Raw genomic sequence first — 13,084 nt, 5'->3', positions numbered from 1 at the left:
TATGTGGGCAGCCACCTCTCCCACACCAACCTTTCCCCACCTTGATGCTACCAGGCCATTTACATATCACCTTTGTTGTTCTCCAAGCCCCATCCATTCTAGGGAATGATTGGAGGTGTGGGTGGAAGCATCACCATGTGATTTCCTGAGGACTTTTGTTTTGGGGGCTGACAGGTGCTGATTGGAAGCAATCTGCCCCACCCATTTGGCCTTACTCTTTATGGTGAGCGGATCTACTGGACAGACTGGCAAGCCAAGAGCATCCAGAGTGCAGACAGAAGGACGGGGCAGGCTCGTGAAACACTGCAGGATAACTTGGAGAACCTCATGGACATCCATGTTTTCCACCGGCACAGACCTACAGGTACAGAGTCAGCCTCACCCCCATGGGGAGCTCTGAACTCACCCAGGCTCCTGCTGCCCTGCACATCTGGTGAGGGAGTGAGTGTGTGTAATAAATCCCTATTGGCCTCTTAAAGAGAGTGTGCTCCCATACCCCCAGCATGCATTTCTATAGCTGTTGCCCACTTTGATAGTGACCGTCCCTCCACGAACCTAATGCTGAGCTCTTGGGTGTGTGCCTGTGCCTGATGGTTTTCTCCTTTTCCCCCCCTTCAGTACGCACAGCATGTGGAGTTAATAATGGTGGCTGCAGCCACCTGTGCCTCCTGGCTCCTCTCCCTAAAGGTTATAGCTGTACCTGCCCCACTGGTATCAACCTCCAAGCTGATGGCAAGACCTGCTCATCTGGTAAGTTTCCTCTGTAGGGTTCTCACTGCAGTTGGATCTCAGGCCCCACATCCCACTCCTGGCCCCTTGGCACAAGTTACTGGAACCCACTCCTCAGGGGACTTGGGTGTGACTTCACCATCCTCGGCCCCTTGAGAAGCCCATGTAGTGCTTGTGCCCTCAGGACTGGTGGTAAAAGTCTGTGGGTTGGCTTGGGGTGCCCTGGGAGGGGTGTGCGGAGATTAAATTGTCCAAAAGGAAAACTTCACCAACGTGATGCCATATGGTTCATCTGTATGTCAGTCTCTCCGATAGATCTATCTTGAGTTTGAAGTGGGCTCAGTCCCTTCCTGGAATGGTGCTGTACTCTATAGTACGGCTGAATAAAGCCTACTCCTCCCTTCACAGCCACCTTCCCTTTCAGTACCATGAAGAGTCTTGGCTTCAGGCCTTTGAAGCAATAACTCTGTATGGGTCCCATCTTGTTCACCTCAGTAGGAAAACTGGTTTCCATTCCCGCACAATTAACACTTCTATTAGGGCTTTCCCTTCCCACCCCACAGGTAACTAGAGAACTGTTCTGTGTTATTCAGTGGAGTGGAAGAGTCTTTCTGCTTGTGGTATTTCAGATCTAAGATCTTCCCTTCTCCTAAAGGCTGAAGTTGTCTCTTGGGTGGCTCAAGGATATGATTCAGCAGATGGTGTCCCAGGGACAGTTGGCTTGACCTTCTCCCTGCCCTTCACTGACACTGTTGGTCTATCCTCAACTTTCTGCAGGGATGACCAGCTTCCTGATCTTTGCCAGAAGGACGGACATCCGCATGGTCTCCTTGGATATCCCATATTTTGCAGACGTCGTTGTCTCAGTCAATGTCACTATGAAAAACACCATTGCCATTGGAGTGGATCCCCAGGAAGGTCTGAACTGCCTTGTATATCTAACCACATTCAACACTGATTATTGCAGGGCTGCAGCTCTCAATTGGCGGTGTCTTTCTGAGGGAAGGCACTGCCAGTGGTTCACTCAGTGTCATAAACGTGGACAGATGTAGGCTCCCGTTTCTCCAATGCATGCTGCATAGATTCCCTTCCTTCACCACTGTTGTGATTCTAAGACCGGCTCCAGCTGGCTGACATGCAGGGCTAAAACCCCAACTAGCTGGTCCACTGAGACAGGCTCACATAGTCTGAATTTAAATAATTTGCTCTCCTATCTAAGTCTTGTTAATGTAAAGAGAGCTGGGCTGGTGGCTGTTGGTTTACACTGAGGGCTTGTGTACACGCAAAATGCTACAGCAGCACAGCTGATGGGAGTGGTTTTCCCATCGGCATAGGTAATCCACCTTGCTGAGAGGCGTAGTAGCTCAGTTAACAGAAGAATTCTGTCTGTTGCTCAGGGCTGCAGATTTTTCACATCCCTGAGCAATTTAACTGGTTTGACTTAAATTTTGAGGATTGACCTGGCCTGTGTATCTGGCATTATATGTCTTGGTTGAACCCCATTTTGTGTGGTGGGTTAGAATGTCTGACTCTTGTCCTTTGGGACCCTCCTGAAAACCAGACATGGGTCTGATTACACTATTGGTCAGTAACATTTTAAATAATAAACTGCATCATTCTGTACAGGGACCCTTTCAAGGGCAGCTGGGAGCTCCCCAGAGGCAGTGCTCCTCACCTTTCACTATGGCACCTCCCTCTGGGAGAGGCTGGAACTGGAGGAGCTGTGGCTTTTCTATCCCTTTAACTGGATTACCGTGGCTCTGTGTCCTGTGTTGCTGGACTCTGACAGACCACTGGATTGCATGACCCTGCTGCTCTTCAGAGTAATCCAGGTGCCTATAATCTCAAGCAGGCCTGGGGCTATTTGAAGGAGTTTGCTGATTTTTAATTTTTCCTATTTCCCTACCAGGAAAGGTTTACTGGTCAGATAGCACGCTGCGGAAAATCAGCAGGGCTGCCCTGGATGGCTCACAGTATGAGGACATCATCACCACAGGTGAGGGATGGTTTGCAGAGTGCACCATATCTTCATGTAGCAGCCTGGAGGGGGATTCCTTGGGTTTCCAGCTCTTGAGAGGTCAGAGGTGGAAGTTCTGTAGGTATTGTAGGGGGAGCGCTCCCAGACTTGAGTGGTGAGCAGGGGTAATCTCCTGGGTTATCTGATCGGTGTTGAAGGATGAGAAGTTACCTTGGTACAATTCTGCTTTCTCAGGTCTGCTGACCACAGATGGGCTGGCAGTGGATGCTATTGGCCGCAAGGTATATTGGACAGACACGGGAACCAATCGGATTGAAGTGGGCAACCTGGATGGATCAATGAGGAAGGTTTTGGTTTGGCAGAACTTGGACAGCCCAAGAGCAATTGCATTGTATCACGAGATGGGGTTAGTGCTGGCAGGGGACTGTCTTGAGGGAGGAGGCCTGGAGGCATTAACCTCTTTGCTGTTTCTCTGATGTGTTCTTGGCTTTCCCCTTTTCCCTAGATACATGTACTGGACAGATTGGGGTGAGAATGCCAAGCTGGAGCGCTCTGGCATGGATGGCTCAGGACGCCTGGTGCTGATCAGCAACAACCTGGGCTGGCCCAATGGGCTGGCAGTGGATAAGGCTGGATCGCAGCTGCTGTGGGCTGATGCGCACACAGAGGTTGGTGTCTTCTCTTTAACGATTCCTATGGGATTAACATTGGAGCCTTGGTATCCTAGAGGCCGTTTCTGAAGCCCCTTGGTAAGGTGTCAGAAGAGAAGAGGACTGTGTGGAAGCACTCTGAGGCTTCCTGTGGGCTTGGGCTGTTGGGGATGGTGGACCAGAGCCATGTTGCTTGCTTGGACTCCAGTCCCAGCTTCACGCATGCTTGTCTTTGCTCAGGACATTATCTAAGGGAAAGGACTGAGCAGGGCGTTCCTTCTTGCCCCTTTTCTAGCGCATTGAGGCTGCAGACCTAAATGGTGCAAACCGCCACACCCTGCTATCCCCAGTGCAGCATCCCTATGGTCTCACCCTACTGGACTCATACATCTACTGGACTGACTGGCAAACTCGCAGCATTCACAGGGCTGACAAGGACACCGGTGCCAACGTCATCCTGGTGAGGGCAAACCTGCCCGGCCTGATGGACATTCAAGCTGTTGACAGGACACGGCAGCTTGGTGAGTTTCCAGGCTGCTTTGGAGCCAGGAGCATCATCAGGCCTTAATGACTAGAGGGGCCTCGAAGCTGTCATTGAGAGGGATCTTCTGGTGTTTCATTGGGAGATCGCCCAGGGCCGAAAATAAATTCCTTCTCCAACCTCAGTCCCTCCCCTGAATCCCTCCCACAGTAACTGACTGTTTCCATCATCCACCCAGTTACCCAGATGCACAGTCTTGGTGTCATTTTTGACTCCTGCTTCCCCTGCTCTCCTTACATTGAGGCTGTCACTCAGTCCAGCCCATTCTCAGACACAGCAAATACTCAAGTCTACTGCTGCTAAACTGCTGTTTTCATCACATCCTCCTCCTCCTCCTCCAATGTCTCCTTGGCAGTGTAAAATTCCTTACCCTACCCTTCTGAGGCCTGCACAGCCATTCCCTGTCTCTAGTTCATTTCCCATCCTTGCTGTTCCCTCACTCTGCTGGCTTGGTTCACTGGAATGTGCCTTCTTACCTTCTCCTACAGGCAGCTCTTGGCCTCTTCTCACATGGCTGGAACATCCTCTGTAACACTGTGCAATATGCAACCCCACTCCCTCCTCAAGACGTGCTGCTTTTGGTCAGCATCCCAGCCCCACTCCCTCATGTTTACTCCAGCCCTGACACCGCCCTTGTCCCATACCTGTTGCCTTCCCCCTTGCTTCTGCTGGACTTTCCACCCTTACACTAAATATATATAGATTTATTAATTTAAAAAGTCTGACTACTCCCATGTTAAAACTAAATATGCAAACCCACTAAGAAGCCATTAGCTTAATGTGGGCCTACCTAGCACCCCTGCTGCATGTGTCTAACTTAGAATGGAAACTCCTGGGCCAGACTGGCTAGGGATGGCTTATTATGCCACTCCTGCACTCTTCCCAGCTAGGGTCTTGTTGCTGTTGTTGCAAATAGAGCTAAACTGGAATCACATGAGCCTCAGCCGGCCAATGGAAACCAGCTGTTTGCTGTTTCTTTCTTTGGGAAATTCTGATATCAAGGGGTACAGGCCAGGGGGCTATCCCTACTGGATCCCCCACATCCACTGATCCCTGCAGAGCACAGTTGAATCTTTGGGTAAATGTCCCTTTGTGGTGACCTACAATCTAGTCCTAGCAAGGATGTGCTTGGAATGAAATCAGTTGCCAGTGAATTGTGTGTTCATGCCCTGTAAAGAGATGGAAGGCTTAGGTCTCTGGAAACATGGAGTCAGGCTGATTTTTTCCTCTCCCTTTTTCCCAAAGGCTTTAACAAGTGCAGCATAAGGAATGGTGGCTGCTCCCACCTCTGCCTGCCCCACCCTGCTGGCTTCTCCTGTGCCTGCCCCACCGGCATCCAGCTGAAGAGCGATGAACAGACCTGTGACCCCTCTCCAGAGACCTATCTGCTCTTCTCCAGCCGTGGCTCTATCAGACGCATCTCACTGGACACAAATGATCACACTGATGTGCATGTCCCTGTCCCAGAGCTGAACAATGTCATCTCTCTGGACTATGACAGTGTGGACGGCAAGATTTACTACACAGATGTCTTCCTTGATGTCATCAGGTAGGTGCCCAGGGGTAAGTGGCTGCTGGGCACCCAGCCTCTCAGGCTGAGATTTTTTGCATTGTTGGCTGCTCTTATAGATTAGACTTTTCCAGTAGGTGGAGGTGGTTCCTGCCTGAAGGCCTGAGAATGTAGTGATGGTGCAGAGAAATCATGACTGGTGCAGAGAAAGTAGATAAGGAAGTGATGTTTACTATTTCTCATAACAGAAGAACTAGGGGTCACCAAATGAAACTAATAGGCAGCCGGTTTAAAACAAATAAAAGGAAGTATTTCTTCACACAACACAGTCAACCCGTGGAACTCCTTGCCAGAGGATGTTGTGAAGGCCAAGACCATACCTGGGTTCAAAAAAGAACTAGATAAATTCATGGAGGATAAGTCCATCAATGGCTATTAGCCAGAATGGGCAGGAATGGTGTCCCTAGTCTCTGTTTGCCAGAAACTGGGAATGGGTGACAGGGGATGGATCAGCTGGCACTGGCCACTGTCAGAAGACAGGATATTGGGCTAGATGGACCTTTGGTCTGATCCAGTAGGGCCATTCTTATATTCTTATGTTATGTTCTTATGATACTTGCCGACAGCACACAGAGCAGTTTGTGTTACTGAACTAATTGTTGGAGGCACATTTAGCCTTCATAGTAACTGGGGGTAGGGACTGTTGGTCCCATTGATAGAGAAGAATATCACAGGGAGACTTGAAGGATCATGAGGAGCCCTCTTATGCCTTATCCTGTTTGCACTGATTCCCCCAGGCGGGCAGACCTGAACGGCAGCAGCATGGAGACGGTCATTGGTCACGGGCTGAAGACCACGGATGGCTTGGCAGTGGACTGGGTTGCCAGGAACCTGTACTGGACGGATACAGGTCGCAACACCATTGAAGTGGCCAGACTGGATGGTAGCTGCAGAAAAGTGCTTATTAATAACAGCCTGGACGAACCCCGAGCAATTGCTGCCTTTCCCAAGAAGGGGTAGGTCTAGGGCCAAGTGGAGGGGAAGATGCGGGAGGTCAGGTTGTACAAGGCCAGTTCAATGGGAGGGAGATCTGGGAGAAAGGAGGGATGTGTGGTCTAAGTCTGGCAGGTTTCCGGAGACTGGGCTGCTTGTGCATGGAGTGGGATGATGATAGCAACTGGGGAAGAGTTAGGTCCAGCTGGGAGTGATGGGGGCCAAGATTGGGAAAATGGGGTGCGGTAAATGAACAAAACTGGAACTTTAGTGAAAAATGTAGACTCAGCTGTTTTTGTCCACAAGTAAAGCTTTTAGTGGACTTAATAATGCAAAGTCTCAAACCTGTCCCTCTGCCTCCTCCCCCATCCCCCAGGGGCTTACCTGTCTCTTGCATCTGCCTTTTCTCTGTTCAGGTACCTCTTCTGGACGGACTGGGGTCACATCGCTAAAATTGAGCGGGCAAACTTGGATGGCTCTGAGCGCAAAATTCTAATCAACACCGACCTGGGCTGGCCCAATGGACTGACATTAGACTATGATACTAGAAGGTCAGTGCAAGAGTGGGAGTGATGCTGTCATACCCAGGAGAACTGAGTAAGATATGTAGTGCACCTGAGCCTTTTTAGCTCGATCCTCTGAAGTGTTTTGCCTGATGTGAGGCATCTTGGGCTAGTGAGTGACTCAGAAGTGAGGAGTGTGAGTATGGGTGGAAGACTAACCGTGGGGCTTGGTCTCATCTCTTTTCCCTGTCTGTACAGGATTTACTGGGTGGATGCACATCTTGACCGTATCGAGAGTGCTGATCTCAATGGGAAGCTACGCCAGGTGCTGGTCAGCCAGGTGTCGCACCCCTTTGCCCTGACACAGGTAAAGAGGAGCCCACGGGTAGTGGTGAATGCAGTGACTGCTGTACAGCCAGGCTCCCTAGGGGATAGTACAGACTTCTTGGGTATATATGGGGTAGTGGGGGATCTGGTGTGTGCTTCTCTGGTTTGGGATTTACCTAGGGCTGTTCCTAGGCTAAGCGGCTCGAGGAGGTGGGGGAAGCTTCTGATTGACATTGAGAAGAGGGAAGTTAGGCTGGGAAGGGGCTTTGTCTGGAGCCCTAAGCCCCATGAATACTATTCTGTGCAGTTCTTTTATATACGTGGCCAAGTGCTCTAATGCATTTGATTTTTCCCTCTGAGCAGCAGGACAGATGGATCTACTGGACTGACTGGCAAACCAAATCTATCCAGCGAGTGGACAAATACTCAGGCCGAAACAAGGAGACTGTCCTGGCCAATGTTGAGGGGCTAATGGATATCATTGTGGTCTCCCCACAGAGGCAGACAGGTATATGGGGTGATCCTAATTGCTGCCTCTGCTAGTTGGTGCCAAGCAGGCTGCAGGTATCCTGGCATATTTAATGAGTGCAGAGTCTATCCAGAGAGCCCTTACCCTCCACCCACCCCTCTCTGTGTGCCCTACAAACTGTGACTCTTCCCTCAGTCTTGTTGGGGCACATTCTCTGCCTCTTTGAGATTTCAGCTGAGGAAGCCTATGTCAGAACTTCCTTATAGCTGCCTGTCTTTCCTCATTCAGGAAGGGCAGGCAGGGAAAAAAGGGAGAAGGAATTGCATTGTACGTCCAGAATATATATTCTTGTTCTGAGGTCCAGAAGGAGGTGAGAGGAAGGCCCGTTGAAAGTCTCTGGGTGAAGATGGGGGTGGAGGGGAGAGAAACAGGAGCAGTGTCATGGTAGGAGACTACTACAGACCATAATCAGGAGAAGGATGAAGCATGTCCAGAACAAATAACAGAAATACCAAACACAAGTCCTGGTAGTAATGGGAGACTTGAACTACCTAGATGTCTGTTGGAAAAGTAACACAAAATGGCCAGTAATTTCATGGAATGTGTTGGGGACAACTTCTTGTTTCAGAAGGTGGAGGAAGTAACCAGGGGGCAATCAGTTTAGACTTGAGTCTTACTAATGGAGGAATTGGTTGCAAATCTGAAGGTGGAAAGCAACTGGGGTGAAAGTGATCATAAAATGGTAGATTTCATGAGTCGAAGGAGTGAGAGCAGCTGAATAAGGATGATGGACTTAAAAAAAAAAATCATACTTTAACCAACTCAGAGAACTGATAGGTAAAGTTCAATGGGAAGAAACTTTAAGGGAAAAAGGAGTTTTGGAGAGCTGGTAGTTTCTCGAAGTTTGCTGTTGCTCCTTTGATATTGTCTATCTCGATGTGAAGGAAAGATAGGAAGAATAGCAAAAGGCCAATATGACTCCATCAGTAGTTCTTTAATGACCTGAAAATTAAAAAAAAAAAACGTACAAAAAGTGGAAACATGGACAAATTGCTAAGGATGATTACAAAATAACAACACAAGCATGTAGGGACTAAACCAGAAAGGCTAAGGAACAAAAAGAGTTATACCTGGCAAGTGACATAAAAGGCAATAAGAAGAGGTTCTATAAACAGGGTAGGAGCAAGGGAAAGATGAAGGAAAGTGTAGACCTCTACTTAGCAGTGAAGGAGAGCAAATATCAGACAACTGGAAAAAGGCTGAGGTGTTTCATCCTATTTTGCTTCAGTCTTCTCTAAAAGAATTAATTATGACCAGATGCATCACACAGTTAATATTAACAACCGGTGGGAAGGAACGCAAGCCAAAATAGAGAAAGATCAGGTTAAAGAACATCTAGATAAATTAGATGTATTCAAGTTGGCCGGACCTTATTAAATTCATTCTAGTGTCTGTAAGGAACTAGCTGAAGCAATTTGGGAACCATAAGCAATTATCTTTGAGAACTCATGGAGGGGAGGGGGAGTTCCCAGAGGACAGGAGAAGGCAAGTATAGTATCTGTCTTTAAAAAGGGGAACAGAGGACTTGGGGAATTATAGACCAGTTAGCTTAACTTTGATACCTGGAAGATATCCTGGAAGAAATTATTAAACAATCAGTTTAGACTCGTAGACTTTAAGGCCAGAAGGGACCATCATGATCGTATAGTCTGACCTCCTGCACATCCCAGTCCACAGAACCTCACCCACCTGCCCTATGCCCGTAACCTCTGGCTGAGTTATTGAAGTCCTCAAATCTTGATTGAAAGACTTCAGTTACAGAGAATCCGCCATTTACTCTAGGTCAAACCAGCAAGTGACCCATGTCCCATGTTGCAGAGGAAGGCCCCAGGGTCGTTGCCAATCAGACCTGGGCAATCCTTCCCAACCCCAAATATGGCGATCAGTTAGATCCTGAGCATTTGGGCAAGATCCTCCAGTCAGAGACCTGGGAAAGAATTTTCTGTAGTAACACAGAGAGTCTATTCCTAAGATCTACTGTTTGGCTGCATTGGTTGGTCCTCTCTGCTGATTCCCAGAAGATTCTAGCCCCTTTTTTACATGGTTATTGTAATCCACTGATGCCTGACTCTCTCCTCATTCTCTCAGCACTGTGGGGTAGAGGGGTTGGTTCATGTGGCACAGAAATTCCTTGGCCTTCTGGGCAGTCTATCTTGATTGAAAGGGAAGTGAGGCTCCTGAACTCCATCAAGGCCTCACCTGATCACCTGCTCCAGGTTTAATGGCTTGGTTGTCTCCTTCAGGTACAAATTCCTGTGGAGTGAATAATGGAGGCTGCACCCATCTCTGCTTCGCCAGGGTTTCTGACTTTGTTTGTGCATGTCCAGATGAACCAGATGGACGACCCTGCTCCACTGGTGAGTTCAGAGAGGTTCTCTGGGGTAATAGCATCCATATATGAACCACAGCCAGCACTCCCACCCTGGCCTTTAGCATCTCCTGTTGAGAATCAGAGTATCTGGGAGGTCTCCACAACCTACAAAAAGTCCCTACAATGTTCTATACTGTAAGTCAAGCAGCTGTGAGCTTCAAATATCTTTCTTACATTGCTTCCTGCTTGAAAGGATGGGCATGGGGTGTCTAAGCTCTGTACACAAATTCTTGGTCTCACTATTTAGGAAATGATCTGTGGTCTAGCAGACTTCTCCATCTGTCTCACAAAACTGGGCTCCTATTTATTTTTCTGTCTGTATTGTTTAGTTCCTGGCATGGTGCCCCGTGTTCCTGAAACAACCAGTGTGAGCGAGAGGAGCCAGACCTCACCTGGCAGATCAGGCTCCTCAACGACCAAACCCCACACATCCTTGGAAGCAACGGAAGGAAAGTGAGTGACTTTGCAGCTTGCAATCTGGACTTAAGAGTTGAATGCAGGATGCGCATGTCCCCTTCACCTTCCACCGCCCTATCACAGCACCCCAAGATGGAGTGAGACCACATAACCTCTAGGCACCCTGTAAATAGCCACAGAAGACCCTGTCTATGAAGACAGAGACTCGCACTAGACCCCTGCAAATCTGTGGATATCCGAGGACCATTTTTGCAGATTGGATGCGGATACAAATTTTGTATTCACGCAGGGCTCTAAATATAGGATCTCAAAGATGGGGAAGCAGCTGTCTGCAGCTAATAGCCCGTGAGACTGTTTCCCTGCCTTCCAGATCCTATATTTCCTCTCCCCGCTCCATGCAGAGAAAGGGAAGGTGATAGATCAAGACAGCCAGCAAAATCCCCCAGGCTCCTATTGACGTAGTTTAAGCAGCCAAGCAATTTAGGAAACTCCTGACTTCAGTATTGCCATATCAGGTCAGTTGGAGAGGGAGGCAGCTGCTTCTGCAAAATAAGTCAGGAAGCCTTATGAGCTGCAGATAGATGCTTCTTGATCTATCTCCTCCCCTTTTTCTGTATGGGGGCAGGAAGGGGACAGGAATACAGGATCTAGAAAGTGAGGAAGCAGCCTCATAGGCTATGAGCTGCAGACTGCTGCTTCCCCGCTTTTGAGATCCTGTATACAGTACACTCGCACACAGACACTCCTCCTAGGAGGCACTGTGAGATAGCGTGCTGCTGGTGCGGCTGCAGATACAAGACAGAGTGCGGATTGCAGGTCGGATACAAGTTGATTCTTTCGGATGCGGATCCACATTTTTGTACCTCTCTGGAGCTGGCATGGGCTGCATAGGCCTCGCTACCCACTTCATTCAAATGTTCCTGCTAGCCTGATTGACTGTGCAAGGTGCAGGAATCCTCTTGGCCCTGCCCATGGTACCCTGTGCTTCACATGTATGACTGCTGAAATCTTAACTTGGAGAATGGTTTCCCAGGGGATGGGGTGGGAGCTCCAATGCTTTGATCATTTTAAACTAGACTGGGCAGAGCCCTGAGAGCAGTCCTGCCTTGACCCTGAAGAGATGGCTAGGATGGGACCAAACAGCGTGTCTGCAGGTCTTACTTTTATGGTTCAATGCATAGAAAGTATTTTCTGCCATTCTCCCTTGGCCCACTTCTCTCCCTGCCCAGCAGGGAGAGCTCTTCCATCGCCTATTGGGGTATTAACTCCAAGCAAAGACATACCACTTTCTCTTTGCTGGGAATAAAAATCCTTGCAGAATTTTTTCTCTCTGCAGAGCTGGCTTTTTTTTTGGTTCCTTTCCTAAGAGATTAGCATTACGTAGTCTCACTGCAGAGGGAAGAGGAAGAGTGACTGCTCAGCGCTAATGCCCTTTCTTGAATATGTCCCATGAACAAGCTGTCCAAAGATTCCAGCTTCACTTGTAGCGAGACAGAAGAGTGTGGACACTCTAGGATCTACGGAGTTGGGTCCAGAGAAACCTCTCACATCTGGGTAGAAGGGTATACTTGAGTAGGCAAAGGAAGTTCTTGTCATAGTGCCCCTTCTCTACCCCCCAGCTTACCCTCCATTCCCAGCTGCAGCCTGCCGTATCCTACATGGCTCCATCCATGCCCAGAAGATGACTGGCTGCTCTGTGCAGTGAGATGATAACTCTGTATCTTTGTGCCCTTCAGCTGCTCTGACAAAGATGTTGGCCAAGGCCTGTGCAACCGGAAGAATGAGGCAGTACTGGCAACCACAGGTGAGTTGTTCTTCCTTACCCTCTGCTAGCTGAACCTTTCTTCCAGGTTATGCCAGGGCTTTCGCTCCAAGGTGTTGAGGACTCAAATGTGACCTTCTTCAATCTCATTCTGAGCAAGACAAGGAGTATCCCAAGGATGAAAATCAGTCATGCTCTCTTTCAGCCCCAAACAGGCTCTTCCCTGGGTGGCCAGAGGAGAGGATTTTAGTTTGAAGGACAGCAGAGTTCCCCAACCCCCAAATTCATCACTCAGGTGGAACAAGCTTAGTTCCCATAGGGTACTTTCCCCTTCTAGTCTGGTTGGTGAGGAAGACTGACCCCGTAGCAGGGAGTAACCTGGTAGCAGAAGGGGGTTAACTTGCCCCTATCTTTGGGAAATAATATCCCCCCTACTTCAGAAGTCTTCTCCAGATTCCCTGAGGGGGAGAGAATGGGCTCAAGCTGTGCCAAGCTCCACCCTAGAGTTGGGCTGCTAAACCCCAGTACATAGGTGGGTACACGCATGCACACACAGCTACACTAGTTTTGAACATAGTCCAGTGGCACAGAAAGGGCCTCCTCTCACCCTTGCTGTTCTTTTTCAGGAGAAGGGCTGCATGTCAGCTACATTATTGGAGGCCTCCTCAGTGTCTTGGTCATTCTGCTGCTTATTGCTGCTCTAATTATATACAGGTATCTGACCCTCCACTTCCCATCCTGTCCCCTTCTTCCCTGTTGCTGGTGAATTGAGTC

General features: G+C 48.9%; 1 protein-coding gene across 6 annotated transcripts in view; it reads left to right on the top strand.

Moving 5' to 3' along the window:
- The window catches only part of LRP4 (LDL receptor related protein 4), a 108,238-nt gene that overhangs the window by 85,997 nt on the left and 9,157 nt on the right, over positions 1 to 13,084 (top strand). For 4 of the 6 annotated variants that reach the window (XM_065595135.1, XM_005302283.5, XM_008162676.4 and 1 more), the window contains exons 21-36: positions 175 to 364; positions 619 to 750; positions 1,507 to 1,647; positions 2,639 to 2,725; positions 2,942 to 3,113; positions 3,213 to 3,375; positions 3,653 to 3,878; positions 5,144 to 5,447; positions 6,206 to 6,424; positions 6,818 to 6,952; positions 7,163 to 7,271; positions 7,595 to 7,739; positions 10,004 to 10,117; positions 10,461 to 10,584; positions 12,285 to 12,352; positions 12,937 to 13,024. In XM_065595135.1, coding sequence (XP_065451207.1) covers positions 175 to 364; positions 619 to 750; positions 1,507 to 1,647; positions 2,639 to 2,725; positions 2,942 to 3,113; positions 3,213 to 3,375; positions 3,653 to 3,878; positions 5,144 to 5,447; positions 6,206 to 6,424; positions 6,818 to 6,952; positions 7,163 to 7,271; positions 7,595 to 7,739; positions 10,004 to 10,117; positions 10,461 to 10,584; positions 12,285 to 12,352; positions 12,937 to 13,024 — 2,417 coding nt within the window. Of the gene's footprint in view, positions 1 to 174; positions 365 to 618; positions 751 to 1,506; positions 1,648 to 2,638; positions 2,726 to 2,941; positions 3,114 to 3,212; positions 3,376 to 3,652; positions 3,879 to 5,143; positions 5,448 to 6,205; positions 6,425 to 6,817; positions 6,953 to 7,162; positions 7,272 to 7,594; positions 7,740 to 10,003; positions 10,118 to 10,460; positions 10,585 to 12,284; positions 12,353 to 12,936; positions 13,025 to 13,084 lie in introns of those variants that run through there. The other 2 variants (XR_006174227.2, XM_042849239.2) reach the window with 2 other exon arrangements.

The sequence above is a fragment of the Chrysemys picta genome, chromosome 4 (genome assembly GCF_011386835.1).
Source record: "Chrysemys picta bellii isolate R12L10 chromosome 4, ASM1138683v2, whole genome shotgun sequence".
Classification (NCBI taxonomy): Eukaryota; Metazoa; Chordata; order Testudines; family Emydidae; genus Chrysemys; species Chrysemys picta.
The sequence above is the reverse complement of the archived record's forward strand: the minus strand, read 5'-3'. Positions and strand labels throughout refer to the sequence as shown.